Raw genomic sequence first — 26401 nt, 5'->3', positions numbered from 1 at the left:
ATTCTCCAAGCCAGGCTTAAACAGTACGTGAACCATGAACTTCCAGGGGTGCAAGCTGGATTTAGAAAAGGCAGAGGAACCAGAGATCCAATTGCCAACATCTGTTCGATCATTGAAAAAGCAAGAGAGTTCCAGAAAAACATCTACTTCTGATTTACTGACTATGCCAAAGCCTTTGATATATGGATCACAACAAACTGTGGAAAATTCTGAAGGAGATGGGAATACCAGACCACCTGACCTGCCTCCTGAGAAATATGTATGCAGGTCAAGAAGCAACAGTTAGAACCAGACTTGGAACAACAGACTGGTTCCAAATCGGGAAAGGAGTACATCAAGACTGTATACTGTCACCCTGCTCATTTGACTTATATGCAGAGTACATCATGAGAAAGGCTGGACTGGATGAAGCACAAACTGGAATCAAGATTGCCAGGAGAAATATCAGTAACTTCAGATATGGAGATGACACCACCCTTATGGCAGAAAGCGAAGAACTAAGGAGCCTCTTGATGAAAGTGAAAGAGGAGAGTGAAAAAGTTGGCTTAAAGCTCAACATTCAGAAAACTAAGATAATGGCATCCAGTCCCAGATCACTTCATAGCAAATAGATGGGGAAACAGTGACAGACTATATTTTAGGGCTCCAAAATCACTGCAGATGGTGACTGCAGCCATGAAATTAAGAGGCTTGCTACTTGGAAGAAAAGCTATGACCAATCTAGACAGCATATTAAAAAGCAGAGACATTACCAACAAAGGTCCTTCTAGTCAAAGCTATGGTTTTTCTAGTAGTCATGTATGACGTGAGAGTTGGACTATAAAGAAAGCTGAGTGCCGAAGAATTGATGCTTTTGAACTGTGGTGTTGGAGAAGACTCTTAAGAGTCCCTTGGACTATCAGGAGATCCAACCAGTCCATCCTAAAGGAAATCAGTCCTGAATATTCATTGGAAGGACTGATGCTGAAGCTGAAACTCCAAGATTTTGGCCACCTGATGCAAAGAACTGACTCATCTGAAAAGACCCTGATGCTGGGAAAGATTGAAGACTGGAGGAGAAGGGGACGACAGAGGATGAGATGGTTGGATCGCATCATCAACTCAAGGGACATGAATTTGAGTAAACTCTGGGAGTTGGCAATGGACAGGGAGGCCTGGCATGCTGCAGTCCATGGGGTCGCAAAAAGTCTGACATGACTGAGTGACTGAACTGATACTGATACTGAATGGTAAGAAATGTTTATCAATAGAAAGTAATTTGATTTTTGACAAAAGAACTCCTTCAAAATCAGGTCCAATTAAAGATGGAATTTAATAAGCTGAATAATATTCTTAAGAACAAAGCATGATTATAAGTAACAAGAATGATTTCATTATGTGGCTTAGTAGCTGGCTCTGAAGCTAACAGTTAAAACATTTTGAGCCACAGAAGTACTAGAATAAATCTAGAGTTTTCAAAAGTATTTATTTAGAAGTGCTCTGGTACTATTGATAGCAACAACAACGAGACAAGCTCTTCGTAGCCGAATTTCACTTCTTCCCAAAACACAAATTACAAACAAAATTGTATTTCATTCTCCTCTCTCCATTTTTATGACAAAGAAGAATTTGGAAAAAGAAAATTATGGAAAAAATAAGGATTTTAGTCATACTAAGAGACTGAACATTTGAAAAATCAAAATACCAGATTGAATATGGGATTTTTATCACTTAATTTTGTCCCATTAGTATAATAAGTATTAATTTTCTGTATTTCTAATCATTTTTTTCTTCACAAACACAAAAAATTCACTTAGTCTCTGAGAAAAACACTTTTAAACTTAAATTTGTATTTTTTAACAATCTTAAAAACAGCAATATAAAAATGCAGTTTACCGTATCATCAAAGCCTGCAATATAGGCCCAATGCCCAGGAAACGGCTCATGGTTAGCATGGGCACCCGGGATTGATGGAAGAGTAGGTATCATTACTGACTGTAAAGGAATGAGGATTTCACTAAACGTTGCTTCTTCTACCAGCTTTTTAAGCATTTTAAAATGAGTGCTCATACTTAGTGTGGAACTACTTCCATCCACCTGGGGGAAGAAAAAGTAGTACATTTTAATTTCTCTGTTTACCTTCAATTACAGAATGCTTAATTTTACCCAAAGAAAAATTCCACTTCTATAATATCTTAATTTCAATGGCTCAGTAGCCTGTAGTTTTCTAATTTTTTTAAAAATACTTTATCTCATTTAAACCTCTTTGTACTCTTTTACCTCATCAATAATAATAGTACCTACATTATAAGATATTAAATGACAAGATAATAGTGGCCTACAATTTGTTAGCACACATTATAAATTCCAAAGGGGTCCTTACATCAAACTTTTTTTTGTACCATATTTCATTTGGTAGCAAAAAGATACCTGAATTTCTCACTTAGTGCAAAGGTTAACATGTTTTACTGCAGAAATAGTTATGTATCTGATTATGGGATACCCTGTCAGATTACCCCTAGTGATGATACTTAATAAAAAGTATATGTATTATATTACCTTTAAAAATCTGAAAAATCCTGAATTTCTAATGTAGCTGGCCATAAAGATTTTACATAAAGAACTAGAAGTTTGTACATGTAAAGCACTTAAAAAAGTGCCAGTAGTTTATAAATGCTGGCCATTATCATAACATTATCTTTCATAATGTCAAGTGCATCAGAGGTCACATAGGATTAATGCAGATAGCCAAAACAGATTACTCTTTCAAGATGTTTATTGAAGGGAAGGTGAGACATAGGGTATTCTATATTTTCTCACCTGTAAACAGATGATAGAGTGAATATTTGTAAAGTGAAGTTTAGCTATTTATTTTATAGTCTGTCCCTCTTTATAAACACCTTTATCCTCACTTTTACCTTTCCTACACATTCTTTAGGTATTTTTCCCTCCAATTCCTTAGGAAGAACAGCAGTTCATTCCTATAAGTATATCCATATTCCAGTCATACACCTACTAAAAATGTAGGTATTACACTAGATGACAGCCATCTATGTGGTTTCCTATGTGACAATGAGTACCTCAGGGCAGAAGAACATGTCTTATTCATCTTTGTTTCCCTTAGCACAGTGCCTATCCCCTAGAAGATTATGAAATGTGTACCAAGAGAATGAAACTCAAAACTTTCCTCTTGCATGTGTAGGTTAATGTATATGAATTTTGAAAGTTCGAATATATGACAGAAAACAATCATAGAGAGAACTCTGAATATTTTATATACTTATATTTCATATCTGCCACTTAAAAATTTTCTAATAAATACAGATAATTCACTCTCAGAAGAATTTATATTAAGAACTTTTAGAAATTTAGAGAATATTTGAGAGAGGGTATAAATTAGAAATTAAAAAAACAGCTTCATTAATGTAAACTGCACATATTTAAAGTACATGATTTGATAACTTTTGATATATGTGTATACTAAGATGTGAGAATTTAAATTTAACTAATCAAAGTAAAATAAAACCCACTAAAATCATATGGAAGTTTTGTATAAAATTACCCAACTTGATTTATAAGTAGTAAGATTTATGATAGTACCGATTTGTTGCACAATTCTAGAAGTTTATCTGTTAGGCGAGTTGCATCTCCAACAAACTTTTCTAAGGATTTTTTCATTTGAATAGCTTTATTTAGGATTTCCTTGCATCTGTTTACACGCATGGGGTAAGAAGACTGTCATAAAAAAAAAGTTCAATTGTTAAAAGATTTTTAAGAGATAACAAAATCTTTTTTTTTAAGATAACAAAACTTTGGTTGACAAAAATCAGCTTAAACAATATGCATGATGAAACTTTACAGTGATACAAATTTCCTGGAAATCAATTTGGCAATACTATCAACAGCCAAAGAAATGCTGCTATCCTGTGACCTGATGAATCCTCTTCTTAGGATCTACCCTGAAGAAATAATCAGAAATGAGAATAAATACAGATGTGTCCAGATGTTTTATAACAGCAAAGAAAGTGAACAACCTTAATAATCCATAAGAGTTGAACATAGATGGGTAACCATTATAGAATTTTACAAAATTTAAAAAACTGTGTCTTCAAAGGAATATTTAATAACACGGGAACATGATTATGGTAACAATCTTAAGTGAAAAATATGAAATTATATACCTATGTAATCCAAATTTAGTGCTAAAATATGCAGAGATAATAAAAATACAAAAATACATCAAAATATTAATGATATAAACAGTGAATTTTAATTATCTTTTTTTATTCTGTATATATTCTAAATCTCCTAATATACTTACTAATTAAATATATTTACCAACTTGTACATTATTACTATAATGCACTAAAAACTTTCTAGTATTAATAGCACAGGCAGTTTTAATTAAAAAAAAACTTGAACAAAAAACTGGTTACCATTTTACACCAAGCACTAACAGTTTACTATACTATGCTGCTAAGTCACTTCAGTAGTGTCCTACCCTGTGCAACCCATAGACGGCAGCCCACCAGGCTTCCCTGTCCCTGGGATTCTCCAGGCAAGAACACTGGAGTGGATTGCCATTTCCTCCTCCAATGCAGGAAAGTGAAAAGTGAAAGTGAAGTCGCTCGGTCGTGTCCGACTCCTAGTGACTCCACAGACTGCAGCCCACCAGGCTCCTCCATCCATGGGATTTTCCAGGCAAGAGTACTGGAGTGGGGTGCCATTGCCTTCTCCATTACTATATTATACTTTCATAAAGAAAATGCATGATAAATCCTTTGATCTTAAACACACTATTTACTTAATTTGATATATATTTCTGAATTTTATAATGAGAAATAGTGCTAAAATTTCTTTTAAAAAATACTTAAAATGTATTTTCTTGCTACAAATCTAATATAAGAGAGATACCCTGGGACATGTACCAGCATTAAATAATCAATGCCACATAAAATGGAAAAAGACAATGGCTTTGTGTTTAATATATCACCTTTGACACAGCTGTCATCATCCACATTGCTTGCTGAGGATAGGCCAGAAGTACTTTGGCTATAATTTCCATCAAGACAGCAAAAACTTCATCATGAGAATGACAAATTCGGGAGATCAGCTGTGAAAAGGCAGTCAAAAACTGATACGGAGCTAACTGATTTGTGTGCTCTGTGATAACTTTGTTTATTTTAACTAAATCATTTCTCATTTGTACACGATCAGAGCGGCCAGCTGGGGAAAAAAAAGAAATCCAAGTTAAAAATGCTATTGAAAAAAAAAACAAAACACCCCAAAACAGTGTATCAGTTTCACAGAAAACAATTTTGCTTTAAAAACAGGTTTATGATATATGTTATTCCCAAGTCCAAAGCTACATCACTTGCCAGTTTGTGAAAAGATAATTTTTCTATCCCTGTAGGAAAAAATATTTAAGTCCACTGAAAAACTCAAGGCCCATTAATTTTCACTAGAAGCAAAGAAAACAAGCCACAATCCATAGTAATTTTTAAGGTAAACTATTTGGCTTAAACTAGCATTTTTCAATATGTATTGGGCTGACCAAGGAACGAGCAAATCTTCACTTGCAGGCTTTGCAACTGCAACAACTTTTAAAAAGTCTGTTTAGTCTTCTCTTTTTTAACACTTCATTTCTTGCTCACATGTTAATTCTTCTCATTCCCTTAAAATTTTTTATCAAAAAAATCATACCTTTTTCCCATTCATATGCCTTAGCACCAAAATCAAGCCATAATGATAACATTCGTGGCATTGATTGATATATGAACTGATTTCCATACTGTAAAGATCTGTAATTATATAGAAAAGATATTAACATAGTATTAATTTTTACATCATATGGATTAAAATTTAAAGACTCTACCACTTAAGGAATATATAACCTTCTGACTATAATTCTGTACTATAATTATAGTATCAGTATTTTTCCTCTCTTCCCATTTGACTCATCTCTTCCAATTTTTTCCTTTATAACTTCCTCACTAAGTTCTACATTACACAGACCAAAAAGAACTCATGTTTTGACTGAGTCAAAGTCCTGTCAATACTTCTTTCAAATTGTCCTTAGGATTTGTGCCTTTATTTGTATTCCATGGCCATAAGCGCAGGTTAGGCCTAATCGCTCCATTTCTGGGGTGATCATCTGACATTTCTTTCCTTCAGTAAATTCCAAACTAACATTCCTGAAATTCTAGCTTTATTATACTTCCTCCTCTTCAAAAACAGGAATCAATTATCTATATATAAGACTATATGACTGACTCTGCTGAGGATTCAAATATATACAACCTTTTCTCTTTAAAACTTTGCAGTCTTAGTCTCTCACTATTCACGAGCATACATCTTCTATCAAGTCTGATTTCCTCACCATCCTCTCAGCAAACCACGCAACGCTGTCTCTTTGTGAAAAGTTAATACAGGCATCAGTTCAGTTCAGTCACTCAGTTGTGTCCAACGTTTTGTGACGCTATGAACTGCAGCACGCCAGGCTTCCGTGTCCATCACCAACTCCAGGAGCTTGATCAAACTTATGTCCATTGAGTCGGTGATGCCATACAACCATCTCATCCTCTGTCATCCCTGTCTCTTCTTGCCTTCAGTCTTTCCCATCATCAGGGTCTTTTCCAATGAGTCAGTTCTTCACTGACCAAAGTATTGGAGCTTCAGCTTCGTCCTTCCAATGAATATGACTGTCTTCCTTTAGGATAGACTGGCTGGATCTCCTTGAAGTCCAAGGGACTCTCAAGAGTCTTCTCCAACACCACAGTTCAAAAGCATCAGTTCTTCAGTGCTCAGCTTTCCATATGGTCTAACTCTTACACACATACATGACCACTGGAAAAACTATAGCCTTGACTAGATGGACCTCTGTCGGCAAAGTAAGGTTTCTGCTTTTTAATATGCTGTCTAGATTGGTCATAGCTTTTCTTCTGAGGAGCAAGCGACTTTTAATTTCACGGCTGCAGTCACCATCTGCAGTCATTTTGGAGCCCAAGAAAATAAAGTCTGTTACTGTTTCCATTGTTTCCCCATCTATTTGCCATGAAGTGATGGGACCACATAGCATGATCTTAGTTTTCTGAATGTTAAGTTTTAAGCCGACTTTTTCACTCTCCTCTTTTACTTTCATCAAGAGGCTCCTTAGTTCTTCTTTGCTTTCTGCCATAAGGGTAGTGTCATCTGCATATCTGAGGTTACTGATATTTCTCCTGGCAATCTTGATTCCAGCTCATGCTTCATGCAGCCTGGCATTTTGCATGATGTACTCTGCATATAAGTTAAATAAGCAGGGTGACAATATACAGCCTTGCAGTACTCCTTTCCCAATTTGGAATTAGTCTGTTGTTCCATGTTCGGTTCTAACTGTTGCTTCTTGACCTGCATACAGATTTCTCAGGAGGCAGGTAAGGTGGTCTGGTATTCCCATCTCTTTAAGAATTTTCCACAGTTTGTTGTGATCCACACAGTCAAAGGCTTTGGTGTAGTCAATAAAGCAGAAGTAGGTGCTTTTCTGGAACTCTTTTGCTTTTTCTATGATCAGATGGATGTTGGCAATTTGATCTCTGGTTCCTCTGCATATCTCAGAAATATTTCATGTTTGGTATCAGACCACTGCGACAAATGGAATATCATAGTAGAGTGAGTCACACAAATTTTTTGGTCTCTCAGTGCATATAAAAGTCATGTTTACACTATACTGTATAGTCTACTAAGTGTGCAATAGCATGGTTGACTATGATGTTAGCTGTGGGTTTGATGTATATGGCCTTTACTATGTTGAGGTATGTTTCTACTATAACTGCTTTATTGAGATTTTTTATCATAAATGGGTATTGAATCTTCTCAAATGTTTTTTTCTACATCTTGCGGGGAGCTGCCCGTGAGAACGGGGTCCTTTATCTAAAGGACACAGCTCTGGGAGCTGCCTCAGTCCTTGAGGGTTTGCTTGCAAACATAGCTCTCTGTCCCGCCACCCCAGAGATTAGGCGATTATTTACTGCAGACACCTGGAGTTCTGGACAAACTTCTCACGCACAAGGAAATGTTATCTGGTGTAAGAAATAACAACAGGGTGCCATTCCCATGCTCTCAAGATTTTTTGTGACTTTTAGTAAGATGTATAGGTCAGCCAAGAAGAATGTTAACTGTCTTGTCTTTCTCACGCTCTCCTGTATAAATATAAGATGCTGAATAAAGTCGTGGTCAGATTGCGTCCCTTCGTGGAGACGTGTCTGATCCTCTCGACCCCATCTTTGTTGTAGTATTCTTTTGCTGTAGTATTCTTTCTCAGCTGCGTCGTGCACGTTCTCGGGACCTGATCGACTTTGCCGGCTGGTACCGGCAACATCTACTGAGAGGATCATATGGTTTTTACCCTTCATTTTATTAATGGGATGTACCAAGTTAATTGATTTGTGGATGTTGAATCATTCCTGCATCCTTGGAATAAATCCCACTTGATCACATGTTTAATCTTTTTAATGCATTGTAGCAGCTGATTTGCTAGTTATTTTATTGAGGATTTTGTTGTGTATGTTCATTAGAGATAATAGCCTGTAATTTTCTTTTTTGTGTGTTGTCTTTGTATGGTTTTGGTATCAGAGTGATGTTGGCCTCATAAAATGAGTTAGGAAGCGTTTCTTCCTCTTCAATTTTTGGGAAGAGTTTGAAAGGGATAGTGTTAAATCTTCTTTGAATGTTTGGTAGAATGGACCTGTGAAGCTGTCTGCTCCTGTTTCTTCATCATTCAGTCTTGGAAGGGTATATGGTTCTAAGAATTTGTCCATTTCTTCTAGGTCATCCAATTTGTTCAAATAGCTGTCTATAATATTCTCTTATAATCCTTTGTATTTCTGTGGTATCTGTTGCTATTTCTCCTCTTTAATTTCTGATTTTGCAGAGGCTCCTCTCTTTTTTCTTGGTGAGTCTAGATAAAGGTTGGTCAATTTTGTTTACCTTTTCAGAGAATCAGCTTTTATTTTCACTGATCTTTTCTGCTGTCTTTTTAGTGTCTATTTCATTTAATAATTTCCACTCTGATATTATTTCTTCCTTCTATGAACTTTGGGCATTGTTTGTTCTTCTTTTTCTAGTTCCTTTAGGTTGTAAGGTTAGATTCTTTGAGATTTTTCTTGTTTCTTAAGGTAGGCCTGTACTGCTATAATTTCCCTCTTAGTACTGCTTTTGTTGCATCTGTCATATTGTCATTTTCATTTATCTTCAGGTAATTTTGAATTAAATTAAATTAAAATTAAATTCTTCTTTGATTTCTTTGTTGACCCAATAGTTGTTCAGTATTCAACCCACTCCAGTGTTCTTGCCTGGAGAATCCCATGGACGGAGAAGCCTAGTAGGCTGCAGTCCATGGAGTCGCACCGAGTCGGACACGACTGAAGTGACTTAGCAGCAGCAGCAGCAGCAGCATGCTGTTCGGTCTCCATATACTTGCCATTTTTCTACCTTTCTTCTTGTAGTTGATTTCCAGTTTCATACCATACCATTGGGATAGATGCTTGATATGATTTTAATCTTCTTAAATTTACTGAGATTGGTTCTGTGGCTCAAGATACGGCCTGTCCTTGAGAAAGTTCCATGTGCCCTTGAGAAGAATATATATTCTGATGCATTTGGATGTTCTGTACAGATCTATTAAATCCATCTGCTTCTGCTGTTTCCTTGTTGAATTTCTCTCTAGATGATTTATCCATTGATGCAGGTGAGATGTTAAAATCCCCTGTTGTTATTGTGCTGCTGTCAATTTCCATTTGCCTGTACTATCATCTTCCATTTCTTCAATTTGAGCTTATGTTTGTCCTTCAGAGCTGATCTAGAGGCAGCATATCATTGGGTATTGTTTTTTTAATCCATCCAACCACTTTGTGGCTTTTGGTTGGTGAATTCAATCCATTTACATTTTTGGTGATAGATGAGGACTTAGTACTGTCATTTTAGCTTTCATTTTCTGGTTGCTCTAGATCTCCATTGTTTTTTTTCCTTATGTGTGCCATTTTGGTTTAGAGGTTTTCTGTCTTTCATAGTTTCCTACTTTTTTATGTTTCACGCTTCTACTCTAGATTTATGTTTTGTGGTTCTCATGGAATCTGTATGAAACCTCTCATAGATAAAATAGTACTTTTTCTGCTGATAGGATCTTATCTTCATTTAACCACATAGGATCTGTCCTTTTCCTCTTTCCCTTCTGTATTTTTTGTTGTTTCAAATTATCCCTTTTTATGTTGTGAATTTGTCACTGAATTGAAGTAACTATAGTTGTTTTTTTCAACTGTTTTCCCCCTTTAACTGCTATGCTATAACAGAGTGAGAGTTTAAAAACCTATTGTGAAATAGATGGAGAAATATACCATGTTCATGGATCGGAAGAATCAATATAGTGAAAATGAGTATACTATCCAAAGCAATCTATAGATTCAGTGCAATCCCTATCAAGCTACCAATGGTATTTTTCAGAGAACTAGAACAAATAATTTCACAATTTGTATGGAAATACAAAAAACCTCGAATAGCCAAAGCAATTTTCAGAAAGAAGAATGGACCTGGAGGAATCAACCTGCCTGACTTCAGGCTCTACTACAAAGCTATACTCATCAAGACAGTATGGTACTGGCACAAAGAGACAGAAACATAGATCAATGGAACAAAATAGAAAGCCCAGAGATAAATCCATGCACCTATGGACACCTTATCTTTGACAGAGGAGGCAAGAATATACAATGGAGAAACAACAATCTCTTTAACAAGCGGTGCTGGGAAAACTGGTCAACCACTTGTAAAAGACTGAAACTAGAATACTTTCTAACACCATACACAAAAAGAAACTCAAAATGGATTAAAGATCTAAATGTAAGACTAGAAACTATAAAACTCCTAGAGGAAAACATAGGCAAAAGACTCCCTGACATAAATCATAGCAGGATCCTCTATGACCCACCTCCCAGAGAAATGGAAATAAAAGCAAAAATAAATAAATGGGACCTAATTAAACTTAAAAGCTTTTGCACAACAAAGGAAACTATAAGCAAGGTGAAAAGACAGCCTTCAGAATGAGAGAAAATAATAGCAAATGAAGCAACTGACAAAGAATTAATCTCAAAAATATACAAGCAGCTCATGCAGCTCAATTCCAGAAAAATAAGCGACCCAATCAAAAAATGGGCCAAAGAACTAAACAGACATTTCTCCAAAGAAGACATACAGATGGCTAACAGACACATGAAAAGATGCTCAACATCATTCATTATCAGAGAAATGCAAATCAAAACCACAATGAGGTATCATCTCACGCCTGTCAGAATGGCTGCTATCAAAAAGTCTACAAACAATAAATGCTGGAGAGGGTGTAGAGAAAAAGGAACCCTTTTACACTGTTGGTGGGAATGCAAACTAGTACAGCCACTATGGAGAACAGTGTGGAGATTCCTTAAAAAACTGGAAATAGAACTGCCATACGACCCAGCAATCCAATGCTGGGCATACACAATGAGGAAACCAGAACTGAAAGAGACATGCGTACCCCAATGTTCATAGCAGCACTGTTTACAATAGCCAGGACATGGAAGCAACCTAGATGTCCATCAGCAGATGAATGGATAAGAAAGCTGTGGTACATATACACAATGGAGTATTACTCAGCCATTAAAAAGAATGCATCTGAATCAGTTCTAATGAGGTGGATGAAACTGGAGCCTATTATACAGAGTGAAGTAAGTCAGAAAGAAAAACACCAATATGGTATATTAACGCATATATATGGAATTTAGAAAGATGGTAACAATGGTCCTATATGCAAGACAGCGTAAGAGACACTGATGTAAAGAACAGACTTTTGGACTCTGTGGGAGAAGGCAAGGGCAGGATGATTTGAGAGAATAGCACTGAAACATGTAAATTATCATATGCGAAACAGACTGCCAGTCCAGGTTTGATGCATGAGACAGGGTGCTCAGGGCTGATGCACTGGGATGATCCTGAGGGATGGGATGGGGAGGGAAATGGGAGGGAGGTTGAGGATGGGGAACACATGTACACCAATGGCTGTTTCATGTGAATGTATGGCAAAAACCACCATAATATTGTAAAGTAATTAGCCTCCAATTTAAATAAATTTTTTAAAAAAGAGAAAAAAACCCTATTGTGATAAAGGTTTGTAATTTTTGATTCTAAATCACCTTACTGAAAGTTTTGTGTACCTTTTTGCTGTTTTGTTTCTGTTAGAAAAGATGCTTTCAAGTTTTTTTATGAGGCAAGTCTAATGCTGATGAACTCTCTCAGTTTTCATTTGTACGGAAAAGTCTATTTTTCCTTCATATCTGAATGATAACTTTGCTGTACAGAGTATTCTTGAGTGACAATTTTTATCTTTCAGTATTTTCAGACTGTCACTCTACTTCCTCCTGGTCTCTAGCATTTCTGCTGAGAAATCTGATACCCAAAGAGGTGGTTTTGTGGGTTACCATCCCTTTTTTCCTTAGCTGCCTTTAAAATTCTTTGTCACTGACTTTTGACAATATTAGTATAATCTGTCTAGAAAAAGGTAATTGGGTGTTCTCTTGGCTTTATGGACTTGTATATTCAATTTCTTCTCTGGGTTTGGGAAGTTCTTAGCTATTATTTATTTAAATAAACTCTTTGCTCCCTTCTCTCTGCCTTCTTTTCTAGGATATTCACTACCCTTATGTTGCCCTTCCTAAAAGAGGTGGAGAGCTCTTATAGAACTTCCTCATTTTTAAAATATTTCCTATCCGATTTGTACCATTTCTAGATTTCTATCTTCAAGCTGGCTAATTCTCTAATTTGCCTACAATATTTCCAGTGCTTTTAAATGCATTCTTCATCTTGTTCATTGCATTGAACTCCAGAATTTGTGTGGTTCTTTTATAGAGTTTCAGTCTCTTAGGTAAGTACTCCTTCTGTTCATTAATTTTTATTCCTGACCCACTGAACTAACTGCCTTCCTAAGTTTTGTTCACTGAGTTTCTTCATCACAGCTTTATTGAACTATCTATCAGACTGCACTGTCCTATGACTTTAAGTTTGGTTTCTGGAAAATGATTGGTTCCTTTTTGTGGTACACTGTTACTGTAGTTTTTCCATGGTGCTAGATGAGTTGTTCCTCTGCCAGCATAGTAGGAGTAGGGACAGGCTAGAGATTACGGGCCTTTCATTTGTTTTCCAGTAGGTGGCACTATAGCATAGGTTTTTGGTTTCTTTTACTGTGGTGCCCCTGGTTCTTTCTGATTTTGCCCTTTCTGTCTTCCAGCTCCTCAGTTAGAAGTATGACTCCTTGCCCCAGTTATTGTTTCTTGTGCCTCTGGAGCCACTGGTACCTTCCTCCTGCCACTGTCACTGGTGTTGCTGCCTGGGCACCTGAGTGATAGGTTCTGCCATCTTGCCTGGAATCCCATGAACTGCAGGCTCCCCTGCCACAGGGGGAGGGTAATGAGGAAAGTTGGGAGGGGAGCCGAAGTTGTGTGGGCACCTCTGTTGTGTTTGTTGTTGTAGTGTTTGTGGGCTCTGCCACAGTGGACCTGGAGTCGTAGGTGCCTCAGCAGTTGGAGGGAAAGGATCTCAGGCTCCACTGCAACTGCTTCCCAGTTACCCTGGCCACAGAAACTTATGAGGCCAGGAGGCAAGAATGTGTACCTCCTTCCCTGCTTCTATAAGGTTCTCTGGGGCTGCAGACTCAGTTGCTGTGGTTGGAGAGCTGGGTTTGCAGGCACCACCTCTGCTGTTCCCTTGCTTTTATCTCCTCTCAGGGTTCTAGTCCACCCACCTTTAAATGTACTGGTATATGGATTCTCCATATCTTGATGTGTTCAGCAGAAGTATCTCTGGTGTACTGTGAACGTTTTACTCATTGTAGATGGAGGCAAAAGTATCTTTTCACTGTGCCATATTGCTGACATCACCCCAATCACAAAATGTATTTCTTAAACAATAAAACTTGAAAGCTGAAATTATGCCAATTCATGGCCTGAAAAAAGGATGTTGTAGTAGCAGGGATGAAAACAACATTAGTCTCACGATACATCTCTATTAGAGGTCTTGGGTGACCAGGTGCATTGTCAATGAGCACTCACATTTTGAAAGGACCCTTTGTTTTTGAGTAGTAAGACTTGACTGTGGGCTTAAAATATGTAGTAAAACAAGTTGTAAACATGTGGTAACATCCAAGCTTTGAGCTCCATTTATAGAGCATAGGCAGAATAGACTTAGCATAAATCTTAGGGCCCTAGGATTTTCATAATAGTAAGTGAGCATTGGCTTCAAAGTAAAAGGCATCAGCTGCATTAGCCCCTAATAAGAGAGTCAGCCGGTCCTTTGAAGCCAGGCATCAACTTCTCTCTAGCTATTAAAGTTCTAGATGGCAACTTCTTCCAATATAAGGCTGTTCTGTCAAAAGTCTGTTATTTAGTGTAGCCACCTTCATTAATGATCTTAACTAGATGTTCTGGATAACTTGTGGCAGCTTCCACATCAGCACTTGTTGCTTCACTTTTCTGTTATGGAAATGGTTTCTTTCCCTAAACTTCGTGAACCAATGTCTGCTAATTTCAAACTTTTTTTCCTCAGCTTTCTCACCTCCTTCAGCTTTCCTAGAATCGAAGAGAGTTAGGGTCTTGCTCCAGATTAGGCTTTGGTAATATGGTGCCTGGTTTGATCTCTGTAGACTACTAAAATCTTCTCCACATCAGCAATAAAGCTGCTTCACTTCCTTATTATTTATGTGTTCACCGGAATAGCAGTTTTAATTTCCTTCAAGAACTTTTCCTTTGCATTCACAAAACTTGGCTAATTCTTTGGCACAAGAGGTCTAGCTTTTGGCTTATCTCAGCTTTTGACATGGCTTTCTCACTAAGCTTAATCATATCTTGTTTCCGATTTAAGGTGAGAGACATGTGACTCTTCCTTTCGCTTGAACACCTAAAGGGCTCTTAATAGGCTTAATTTTAATACTGTTGTTTTAGGGAATAAGGAGGCCCAAAGAGAGGGAAAGAGATGGTGGAACAGCCAGTTAGCGGAGCAGTCAGAACACACACATTTATGGAATAAGTTTGCTGTCCTGTACAGACACAGTCTGCAGTGCCCCAAAACAAGTCAACATCAAAGATTACTGATCACAGATCACCATTAACAAACACAATAATAATGAAAAAGTTTGAAATATTGCAAGGATTACCAAAATGTGAGTACCAATTACCAAAATGAGAGACACGAAGTGAGTAAATGATGTCGGAAAGATGGCACTGATAGACTTGCTTGATGCAAGGTTGCCACACAACTTTAATTTGTAAAAAATGCAGATCCTCAATAAAATGTGATATGCCTGTAATGGCCTCTCTTCCTTGAGTTTCAGTTCAGTTCATTTCAGTCACTCAGTCGTGTCCGACTCTTTGTGACCCCATGAACTGCAGCATGCCAGGCCTCCGTGTCCATTGCCAACTCGCAGTTTACTCAAACTCATGTCCATTAGGTCGATGATGCCATCCAACCATCTCATCCTCTACTGTCCCCTTCTCTGCCTGCCTTCAATCTTTCCCAGCATCAGGGTCTTTTTAAATGAGTCAGTTCTTTGCCTCAGGTGGCCAGAGTATTGGAGTTTCAGCTTCTGCATCAGTCCTTCCAATGAATATTTAGGACTGATTTCCCTTAGGATGGACTAGTTGGATCTCCTTGCAGTCCAAGGGACTCTCAAGAGTCTTCTCCAACACCACAGTTCAAAAGCATCAATTCTTCGGCGCTCAGCTTTCTTTATAGTCCAACTCTCACATCCATACACGACTACTGGAAAAACCATAGCTTTGACTAGACGGACCTTTGTTGACAAGGTAATGTCTCTGCTTTTTAGTTATTACCTCTTAAATCCTACCTTCTTCATGAGGCCTAACAAACTTCTGCAGCAATTCAGTGCAAAGAGCTATATTACTTTTGATATCATGAAGCCAGAGGCTTCAGTTTTTGACTTCAGATTTGCCCCAAATACATGACTACTGGACTTGTTTGGCTCATCTTTGGTATCTTGTTAATATCAAGAAGATATTTCTAATATCTATACCATTTATTTTGATATTCAATCACATTCTACTATGTACCATTAGTTAAACATTTTGTGTGCTAAGGTTTCTTTATCCAATTGAACTATAGCTCCTTGAGGGAAAACACTAATGATATTAGTAATAACACAGTAATTCAGTCACTCAGGGGATAAGCATCAATAGCTGAGTTTATTTACACCTTTAAACACACAAATGTTTTATTTTAACTACTATGGATAAAATGTGTTCTAAAATAGTCTTACATTTTTTTAGTCGTGCTTTTTTAAACTGTACTTTTAAAAATCTCACATTACCTAATAGTTTTAAGCAGTCGAAGGCTCTAAATAACTCGTTGTTTTAGAAGAAATGTATTAAATAAATTCTGTATACCAATCACATGATATATGTCAAAACTAAAGAGCAAATGAAAGGCATTACTCATTTTAGAAAAGAAAAATGCATATGTTCTGCTTATGCTTCCATTTCAAAATGCCAATATGCCAGAAATTCTTCCTCAGTAACAAGCTATTAGTAATCAATGATAAATTAAATTAGGTTTGGATTTTATAAAACTTGAATTCCAAGGAGTTCCCTGGTAGGCTTAGTGGTTAGGACTCCAGGCTTTCACTGCTGTGGCCCTTATTTAATTCCTGGTTGGGGAACCGAGATCCCACAAGCCATGCAGTAGGGCCAAAAAACAAACAAACAAAAAAACAAACAGCAACAACAATAAAACCTCTGAATTCCATTTTGGGAAGAAAGGCTTTGCCAAATCTTACAATCTTAACACTGACAGTGAATAAACAAATACTGCTTTAATTCCTAAAAATACTGAATTAAGAAGCCAAAATACCAAATAATAGGTAACTTTATATAGATTTATTTATCTGAATTAAGTTACTTTTCAAGGTAAAGCAATGGTACATGAGTATAAGAAGAATGAATAGAATGTTATTATTACTTCTCAGGAATTAACAATTTGTAACAATATAAACTGTAGGCATGAGATAATATACTATATGACTATAATACACTAATATATGAAATTAAGTTACATTGCACCTGTTATCTAGTTTAGGAGATAAGCTCTTTCTACAAGTCTAATGTCAGAACCAGGCTTCCCAAGTGGCGCTAGTGGTAAAGAACCTGCCTGCCAATTCAGGAGACATAAGAGATGTGGGTTCTATTCCTGGGTCGGCAAAATCCCCTGGAGAAGGGCATGTAAACTCACTCCAGTATTCTAGTGGAGAATCCCATGGACAGGGGAGCCTGGCAGGTTACAGTCCATAGGGTTGCAAAGAGTCAAACATGACTCACATGACTTAGCATGCACAATGTAAGAACCACTTTTATATATACTACTTCTTAGCAGAATGGTCTGGAAGGAAAGATTTCACTGGCAATTAAATAAAACCATTAAATACATTAGATTTAGGGTATTCTAAAATTCTAGGGAAGGGGACTCAGAGGATGAGGGTCCAGAGTGGGAAGGACACAATTTTCATTGTATGTTCTTGGTACTATTGAACTTTAAAAACACATGAATATATTACTTACTCCATTAAAATAGTTATTATTTAAAGAGAAGGGAAAAACTGTATAAAGAAAAAAACTTACATCTCATCTAAAGTGATAGTCTGAACCAGTGGTAAAGCATAAAACATCCTACTTATGCAAAGATCTGTGATAACAGTTCAGTATCCACAGAACCATCCTGATCTGTTTAATCAGCAAACACGCAGTTCTTATTCTCACCTTCCGAAGTGAAGAAGTATATATCGAATGAGATCACCCTGCTTTTCCATTTTGTTATCTGTGACCATGGGCATCAATTTGTCATAATACTTGGCAAGGTAGAAATGTCCATCCTCCCACTCTGGCAGAAACAAGGTTACATCCTGTAGAAGAGAACACAGAATATTCACTTAAGAAAATCCCCCATTATGCTGGTAAGTAAAGCAAGAATAGATAATTAGGGATCAAAAGTATGAGACCCACATCTAGTCAGGGTAAAGTCAAAGGCAGACTGACATTTTGGTGTAAATAAGAGCTACTTTCTTACAATGCTTTTCTCAGGATGGCTGATGTTCTGATGGGTTGCCCACTGACCAACATGTCATGATAATTAGCTATGTAGGGGGAAAAAACTCCACTTCACTGCCACTATATATAATACATCAAAATAATTTTCAGATGGATTAAAGTATCTCATATATGTGTGTGTATGTTTATTTTTATTGTTTTTAAAAAAAACCTCAAAGAAAGAAGCAACATCAAATCTCTGAAGAGGATAGGACTTTAAAAGCAAACAGATATGGTTAAAAAAACCACATATCTTATTTTTCTCTAAGATCTCTCATAAGTTATTGCTTCCCTCTTCTCAACTACTTCATAACCAGGCTTCTAAAAAGAATTCTCCATCTCACATTCATTCCTCAAACTGTCGCTTTTCGCCTTCAGTTGACACCACTCCGCTAAAGCAGCAACTTAAACAGCTACTTTCCTTCGGCAGCCTGCTGTTGTCTCCTTTGAATCCGTTTCTTCCTTTTGCTTTTGTGAGGCCACAACCTTCCAAGTTTTCTCCTACCTTTCTGGCTACTCCTTCTGAGTTGCCTTTGTCATTTCCTCTCCCTTTCCTTTATATTTGTATATTTGTGTGGTTTATTAATTTTTCAATGATATTATTTAAAATGTGATGAAAAATACATAGAATAGCTGAGTAAAATATTATAAAGCTCTGCTTTTAATTCAAGAACATGGTTTAGGCCAGGAACCTTTAAATGAGATCTTAAGTTTTCTCTGAATTTAATCCCCAAACCTTCCAGATACAAACCTGCTTGTGGACAGGAGAGAATGACAGGACTAGATGTATGGAACAGAGATGCTGGATTCATGTGACTAAAACTGGCCACAGGGACGAGGATCCCAGTGTGCTTTTACCATCTAGTCATGAAAAGTGTGAAAGTGTTAGTCACTCAGTCGTGTCCGACTCCTTGTGACACCATGGATTGTAGCCTGCCAGGCTCCTCTGTCCAAGGAATTTTCCAGGAAAGAATATTGGAGGGGGTTGCCATTCCCTTCTCCAAGGGATCTTCCTGAACCAGGGATCAAACCCAGGTCTCCCAAAATGCACAACTGAGTAATTGAACAACAACAACAATTGCTATACATACAGTATTCCATTAAAGGAATATGTTATAATTTGTTTATCTATTCTATAACTAAATGACATTTTTACTTCCAATTTAAAATCTATAAATAATGTTGGTACAAACATTTTTGTTTTTTCTATGTGTTATATGGAGACATGTTGAACGTTGGTAAAGTGGCTGTCATAGTATTATCAGCTCTAGGAGAAAACATCGAACTGTTTTCCAAAATGACTGTGACAATTTATACTTCCAGCAGCACTGTATGAGCATCTAAATGCTCCACAGTCTTTCTAAAACTTTAAAATATCAGTCTTTTAAATTTTAACCATTCTTATAGGTATATAGTGTTAGGTCATAATACTTTTAAAACTGAACTACAGTTGATTTACAATATTTTATTAGTTTCATCATAATACTTTTTCAATTTGCATCTATTCTTATCTACTCAGTGAACATTTTTTTTTTTTTGGTGGGGTCATTTGTATATTTACTTTCATGAAGTTTTCTATTCAATATTAAAATTGAGCTATCTGTATTTTTATTGCCTTTTAAGAGTTATTATATTCTAGATATGAGTCTCTTGTCATTTATATATTGGAAAATATCTTGTAATCCACAGCTTGTCTTTATATTCTTCAAAAAATATTTATATTAGGGGCTTTCCTGGTGGTTCAGTGGTAAAGAATCAGCCTGCCAAGAAATACTGGTTTATCTCTGATTTGGGAAGATCCCACATGTCGTGGAGCAACTAAGCCAATGTGCCACAATTACTGAGCCTGTGCTCTAGAGCCCAAGCGCTGCAACTACTGAGCCCACGTGTCACAATTACTGAAGCCCATGTGCCCTAGAGCCTGTGCTCTTCAACAAGAGAAGCCACTGCAATGAGAAGCCTGCATGCCACAACTAGAGTAGCCCCTGCTTGCTGTACCTAGAGAGAAGCCCACACAGCAATGAAGACCCAGCATGGCCAAAATAAATAAAAAAAAGGATTCGTAATTATTAACAAATATATATTTATTTTAAACAGAAATACAGTTGATGTACAATATTATGTTAGTTTCAGGTGTACTACACAGTGATTTGACATTTCCATACACAATGAAATCATCGCTATAAGTCTAGTAACCATCTATCCCCATACAAAATTATTACAATATTATTGACCATATTCCTTATGCTGTATATCTATCTCCATGACCTAGTTATTATAACTGAAGGTTTGTACCTCTTAATCCCTTTCATCTATTCCCCCTCCACCCACCTCCCCTCACTCTTGCGTTTATCTTCTTAATGGTACCTTGCCATGAACAGAAATTAATAATTTTATATTAGTCAAATGTATTGTTTCCTTTTATGGTTGTTGCTTTTGGTCTGTTTAAGATGTCCTGGGCTACATCTAGGTTTTAAGATACTCTCTTATATTCTATTTTGGGAAATTTATTATTTTGCCTTTCAGTTAGATCTACATTTAGATCTACAATCTCCTTGAAGTTTATTTTTATGTTATAAAGAAGACATAAAGTTTGATTTCTCCCCCATAAGATATCCAAATGACACAACACCATTTATTGAAAAGAGTATTTCTCACAATTCTCTAATATCATCAAGAATACATTTCTGAGTTCTCTCTACTGTCCTACTGGTTGTCTAACCTTACGTGAATAAGTATTCACTTGGAATACTATACCTTTATAATAAGTCTTAAAACACATGCTAGTTACTCTCAGTTGTTTGCCCTTCCAAACTATAGTTGTCACACTTAATTATTTTCTACCCTGCTCTGTGTCCCAAAAGACGGACACTGTTGATTTATATCAATGGGCCTACTTGCCTTCTGAAAATTGTTTTTCTTATACTTTCTTCATGATTGTTCCTTCCTTAGCAGCTGTTTCCATCTGGACTTTACATAGAGTTTTAGTTATATGTACATATATAAGTCAAAGAATTAAGAGCTTTTCGTCTAACTCCTTTTTCTCAGGTAGTCTAGCTCAAAATTCTAGCCATCTGTCTTATTTTATTATTCTTTATCTTCTATATTCTAAGTTTTTAGGGTTTTTTTTTTTCCCTGTTCCTTTTCTAACTCTTTGAAATTGATTCTTAGCTCATTAATTTTGAACTTTCATTTTCTTCTAACAATATAAATAAAATTTCAAATTCTCTTTAAGAATGGCTTTAGCTGAATCCAAGTTTTGCTGTGTCTTATTTTTATTATCATTCATTTCAAAGTATTTTTAAATTTCTATTGTTTTTTCTTTGACCCATGGGTTACTGAGAAGTATCCCTTTTGTAACACTATCTATGTAGGGCTTACTTTCTGGTAAGGAAGGTATTCATTGTGTTCAAAATTTTCAGGCTAGGTTATGGTTAACTTTGGGGAGGAGGGTGAAAGGGTGATTTGTGGAGTGCTAATACTCTACTTCTTGATATGAGTGGTGGTTTCATGAGTATATTTATTTTGTGATAATTCCTTGAACTATATACTTACATTACACACTCACTAAAAAGTCAAAAAAGCTTCCAGGCTATTTTTCTACATGTTCTTCCATATGGAATTTAAAATAACTTTTCTGTTTTCAAAAACAACAAAAAAGTGAGAAATTGCATTATACATACACTTACCTTATATTTTTTCATAACTGCATTGCTTTCAAAATTAGCTGTTTCTTCCATAAAACGGCCCACTAGTAGCGTAGCTCGACCATGGATTAACATGTTCTTACCCTCAGGTGGGGTTTTATTTTCAGGAAAACATAACTCAACACCCTTTTGAAGAACAATTAGTGCCTGGTGAACATCACCCTGAAAGAAAAAAGGCAACAAAAGATTTTTAACTTAAGAACAAATTTTCACTTTCTGAAAAGTAAATAATATTGTTAGAATTTACAGTTCATTAGGTATTATATGTATAAATCTGTGTAATTTCATGTTCATCTTGTATTTTCCTTCTATGAAAGTAAAATCCTAAAAAGAAATTACTGCTTCATGTAGAACTCCTATATTCATTTATTCAATTGTTTATTTTTTTTAACAATCAAAGAATAGGGCACTAAAGATATAAGTAGATGGTTAGAGATAACCATAAATATGTCAAAATCTCCAGCTTAAAAAAGTTCATTGTCAAGTGAGGAAATAAACTATAAAACAACAACACAATGTGCCAAGTGCAATTAATAGAAGAATATACATGGGTATTATGGAAGAAAGAGAAGCGTCTGCTAAATCTACCTAAAAATATAAGAAAATAGAGTTGAGCTGTGGTCACGCAGGATAATCACATGAGGAAAACCTGAATTAGGTCTTAATGAACAGTAATTTTCCTGGCAAAGAATTCAGTGAAGGACTTTCTTGGTAGAAGGAATAATGATTTTAATTGGGAGAAGGCGAGTAGTCTGGTTTTAGCTGAAGACTAAAAGGTTTGTGAGATAGTGACAAATGAAGCCAAAGAAGAAGTCTGGACTCAATGAGAAAGAGCCTTGTGTACTTTCTAGAGTTCTGACTTAACCCTAAAGCTGCAAAGAATACTTTGAAGGATTTTAATGGGGGAGCAGTACGATTCAGCGTGCACTTTAGAAAGAGGAAAGACTGTAGTAATGAATACCAAGAAGAGGTGAGACCTCAAGAAAAACAAAAACAAAAATCTGTTAATATTATCAGAGGCTGTAAATGCTAAGGGTACGAAGGAAAATAGTAAAGATAAAGTAAGAGAGAAAGGATTCAAAAGATATTTTTAAGATACATTTAGTCTTCAATTAGATGTAGAAAGTGAGGGAGATGAAGGGCCAGATTTCTGTCATAGATAACAGGATGTGCTTAGAGCTCTACTTAGAAGAACTGGGAATACAGGAGGGGAAAGAGACACTGAATTTTACATAATGAATTATATTTTGAGCATACTGAGTTTAAGGTACTACAATATACACATGGACCATCACTGGCTCTGAAAATGACCAAATACTGACTAATGCAGGCTGAATTATTATTTTCACTTCCCATCTAGGAAATGCTTCCTCCCCTGTCCTTTCTTAGTCACCATAACACTTGGGGCATTTGCGGATGGCACAAACTATAGTTACTAACTGTCAACTTCAGAACAAGCTATGCCTCTATTAATTCTAGACTGGTGGCAAGCATGCGGAGATGTAAGGAAGAGCCATTTAAATTTGGGGCACAAGTTTTTCAAGGAGTTTAGATATTTAAAAAGTCCCCTTCCTATAACCATAGCTTTAATCTGAGGATTGCTGAGAACTTTTGTTCTGAAGCTAAGCCCTTTCTAACAGGCTAGATTAAAAGTGAATTTGCACAGCAACATTGGCAAGTCTACACAAAACTAATTATCTGCCAAGAATGTAAGTAAGGACAGGGTTATGCTCACTTAAATATTTTTAAAGTACCTACTACATGCACTCATGTAAACATATAGGAGGTAAAATCAAAGTAAATATTGGTCATTTCCTTCAAGAAAAAAATGAAAGACAAGATGAAAACTGAAAGAACTGCATTTTCAGTCTTGGAATGGGAAAATATTTGGGACTTCAGTACAGAAGGAAGTTTCTTCCAAATGATGAAGAAAGGTGACAGAAAAGGAAGGTTCTGAATTTAGATTAGGGATCATCTCTGTCAGGACTTTGTAGGAAGTACCCAGTCTACAACAGAAGATATATATAATGATGTTCCTTGGCCATTACCTTGGACCAGAGCCACTTTGCTCTTTCCACATACAGTTCAGCGAGTCGTGAATCTCCAGCATTAAGGAGAGCATTATAGGCTGTCTGGTGGTGACCAGCCTTTCGAGCTACTCTGGCACTCTGTAGCCAGCATTCTCCAACCATTTCACTGTAATCTGGTCTAAAGAAACATGACAAAACAGGGAAAAGAGCATTTTTAAGTATATTCATAATTTAATTGTACTATCTCTTCCCAATATGGAACCCTCTCAGTATATCTTTTCAAAGGAATCAAGAAGATTAATTTGTTAAAAGACTAATTTTAATTTTCTTAGAGTTCTCCATTGTTATCGATTACAAGGCTATGAAGATTTTACTACTGACTTATACCTGTACCTCCCTCAAGTGTTTTGAATATTCAAAAAATATGATATATAGCACATAAAAGTAATTTTTAAGTTCTGGGTTCATTTCAACTGTCTAGTGCAGTCTTGGCAATTTACAATAGAAAAAAACAGATTCAGAGACAAATTAGGAAAGACAAATACTCCAAATAATATGAAAATATAATACTAAATACACAATAACTGACATAAAAAAAAGGGTGTAAAACCTTTTGTTGAGGCTTAATAAAGCTCTCCGGAGAGCCAGAATGGGCTCTTTCGCTCTGTAGGAATTCTGGGTCATTTCCAGTCGCGCTACCCAATTCAGTGAATCTTCTTGAATACTGTCAGCTGGAGACTGGTGAAACAGTGGTTTGATGCTATGCTCCAACTCACACAACATGTGCAATCTGAAGACAGACAGAGCCTATATTAATATGTTGTCATATATTTAGTTACATTAATCTGACACATAAAGCATGTACTTTAACCATGAAGAATATGGAATGTGCAGTTTTCTTTTGAAGAACTTTAACCGATATATATTCTTGATATATAAACACTAACATTTATAATGTTTCAAATTGAGTATAAACACCAATTTATGTTGATTTGAATATTTAGTGCTATGCTATGACTCCCAGATTACCCTAATTAAACTGGAGAAGGGTATATATAACTAAATTCAAATGTATGAAAGCCATTTGAATATATAAAATTCAAATGTATAAATATAAAGAAGATAATGTTGTTTAATTGCTAAGTCGTATTCGACTCTTTGAGACCCCATGGACTGTAGCCTGCTGGGCTCCTCTGTCCATGGGATTTCCCAGGCAAGAATACTGGAGTGGGTTGCCATTTTCTTCTCCAGGGAATCTTCCTGACCCATCTCCTGCTTGGCAGGAGGATTCTTTACCACTGAGTGCCCTGGGAAAACTCAACATAAATATTTGTATATATCGCTGGTACTATTGTAAGAGGACCTGGTATGGTAGATGCCAGTAAAAAATTGTGAAATGAACACAATTTTAATTGTTCTTTTTGCTAAGGCTGATGGAAACATCTGTGATACATTCATACCAGTTTCCTCCCATTTCTATGACAGCATTCAAGCATGCAGTTGAGTAGCTACAGAACCAAATTATTAATCTCAGTGATCTAATCTCTGGTTTCATTAAGCTGTTATCAAAGGGGCTGATAACAAAATTTAATAAATTTTTATGAACTAAAAAAAAGCCTGCTTATTTTTCAATTTCCTGCAGTTTGGTTATAACATGTTTTATCATTTTCTTCAGGTAAATTAACAGATCTAAAATGTTTTCCATCATTGCCTTCTTTACCTCTAAAAGTTAATATTCCTTGTGAGTAATGTAATGCCTACATCTGAGGGGGAAAATTTGAGGTGGGAAATGTCAAATGCATTTCTAAATGAGAAAAAGGAAAAGGAACCAAAAGTACTGACATCAATGTGCCAGGCAGAGTAGATGTCTAATTATTTAGGCTATAAAGAAAAGAAACTATGACACTATATCAGGATGAATGTAAGATATTTTTACAATTTTTTAGCAGTCTCATAATTGCCTTTCTAATTAAAAGGATATACATTAAAAGAAAAAAAAACATAGATAGGGTGATTGTGAAGTTAAAAAAATGCAAGAGCCATTTGCGTAGCTATGCATGACACCAAACATACTATTGCTTATTTAGTAAGCACAAAATTCCAAGCTAGTCATATGACACCTACAAACCAGGAATATAAATATGGAAACCTCAAAATACCTCACAATATATTCATATCCACGTTGATAAGAGCCCCTTTCAAAGCTTGCAGCTGAAAGCGGCACAATTTGCTCTGCTCTCACTAGTTTCAATGTATCATAAAAAGCTGTGGTATCTCTTTTCTTAGCTGATAATAATAGCTGTCCCAGTCTGACACTCCACGTTGTAGATTTCCCATCTGAAAAACAATTGACAGAGAGTCAAGGAATGCCATAATAGCTGGTCCCAGAACAAGCTTTATTTCATTTGGTAAAATAGTCAACAGAAATTTGGAACAGATGCTTTTATTCCACTTTGAACTAAACAAGGCAATCATAAGAAAAGCTGACAGGTTAATTATGAATGTTGCTTAGCTACTAGGTCTGAATATTTATTCATAT

The 26401-nt window shown here is 36.2% G+C and overlaps 1 protein-coding gene across 2 annotated transcripts in view; it reads right to left on the bottom strand.

Annotated features, from left to right (window-relative positions):
• The window catches only part of ATR (ATR serine/threonine kinase), a 117182-nt gene that overhangs the window by 11736 nt on the left and 79045 nt on the right, over positions 1 to 26401 (bottom strand). The window contains exons 32-40 of one of the 2 annotated variants that reach the window (XM_006078007.4): positions 26022 to 26199; positions 24473 to 24652; positions 23881 to 24040; positions 21815 to 21994; positions 17799 to 17941; positions 5683 to 5780; positions 4973 to 5205; positions 3580 to 3714; positions 1876 to 2076 (exon numbers count right to left, since the gene is read on the bottom strand). In XM_006078007.4, the coding sequence (XP_006078069.3) occupies positions 1876 to 2076; positions 3580 to 3714; positions 4973 to 5205; positions 5683 to 5780; positions 17799 to 17941; positions 21815 to 21994; positions 23881 to 24040; positions 24473 to 24652; positions 26022 to 26199 (1508 nt within the window). The other variant, XM_006078008.4, reaches the window with a different exon arrangement.

This window comes from Bubalus bubalis, chromosome 1 (assembly GCF_019923935.1).
Source record: "Bubalus bubalis isolate 160015118507 breed Murrah chromosome 1, NDDB_SH_1, whole genome shotgun sequence".
NCBI lineage: Eukaryota > Metazoa > Chordata > Mammalia > Artiodactyla > Bovidae > Bubalus > Bubalus bubalis.
Note: the sequence above shows the minus strand (reverse complement) of the source record. Positions and strands in the feature narration are given on the sequence as shown.